Source organism: Egretta garzetta, unplaced genomic scaffold (genome assembly GCF_000687185.1).
Source record: "Egretta garzetta isolate BGI_Z169 unplaced genomic scaffold, ASM68718v1 scaffold356, whole genome shotgun sequence".
NCBI lineage: Eukaryota > Metazoa > Chordata > Aves > Pelecaniformes > Ardeidae > Egretta > Egretta garzetta.
This window is the reverse complement of record NW_009260019.1, coordinates 517,558-517,884: the sequence shown is the minus strand read 5'-3', so window position 1 is coordinate 517,884 and position 327 is coordinate 517,558. Positions and strand designations below refer to the sequence as shown.

At 68.5% G+C, this 327-nt stretch overlaps 1 protein-coding gene across 1 annotated transcript in view; it reads left to right on the top strand.

Annotated features, from left to right (window-relative positions):
* Positions 1 to 262, top strand: part of LOC104127965 (deoxynucleotidyltransferase terminal-interacting protein 1) — a 5,918-nt gene extending 5,656 nt beyond the window's left edge. The window contains exon 12 of the mRNA XM_035896154.1: positions 23 to 262. Within this exon, the coding sequence (XP_035752047.1) occupies positions 23 to 262 (240 nt within the window). The remainder of the gene's footprint in view (positions 1 to 22) is intronic.
* The last annotated feature ends 65 nt before the right edge of the window (positions 263 to 327 follow it).

Sequence of the window (327 nt, the reverse complement as noted above, 5' to 3'; positions counted from 1 at the left end):
CCGCCCTAACTCCTGCCCCCAGGCCTACGAGGAGCTGCGGTACAGGCTGTCGCTGGAGTTCCCCAGCGGGTACCCCTACACCGCGCCCACGGTGCGGTTCCTGACACCCTGCTACCACCCCAACGTCGACACCCAGGGCAACATCTGCCTCGACATCCTCAAGGACAAGTGGTCGGCCCTCTACGACGTCCGCACCATCCTGCTCTCCATCCAGAGCCTGCTGGCAGGTGGGTCCCACGGCCACACCACAGTGGGGTGCTGAGGGGGCGGGGAGGGGGCTACCCCCCCTCTGCAGAGCTGGGTGGCGGGGCTCAGGGGTCCAGGCCA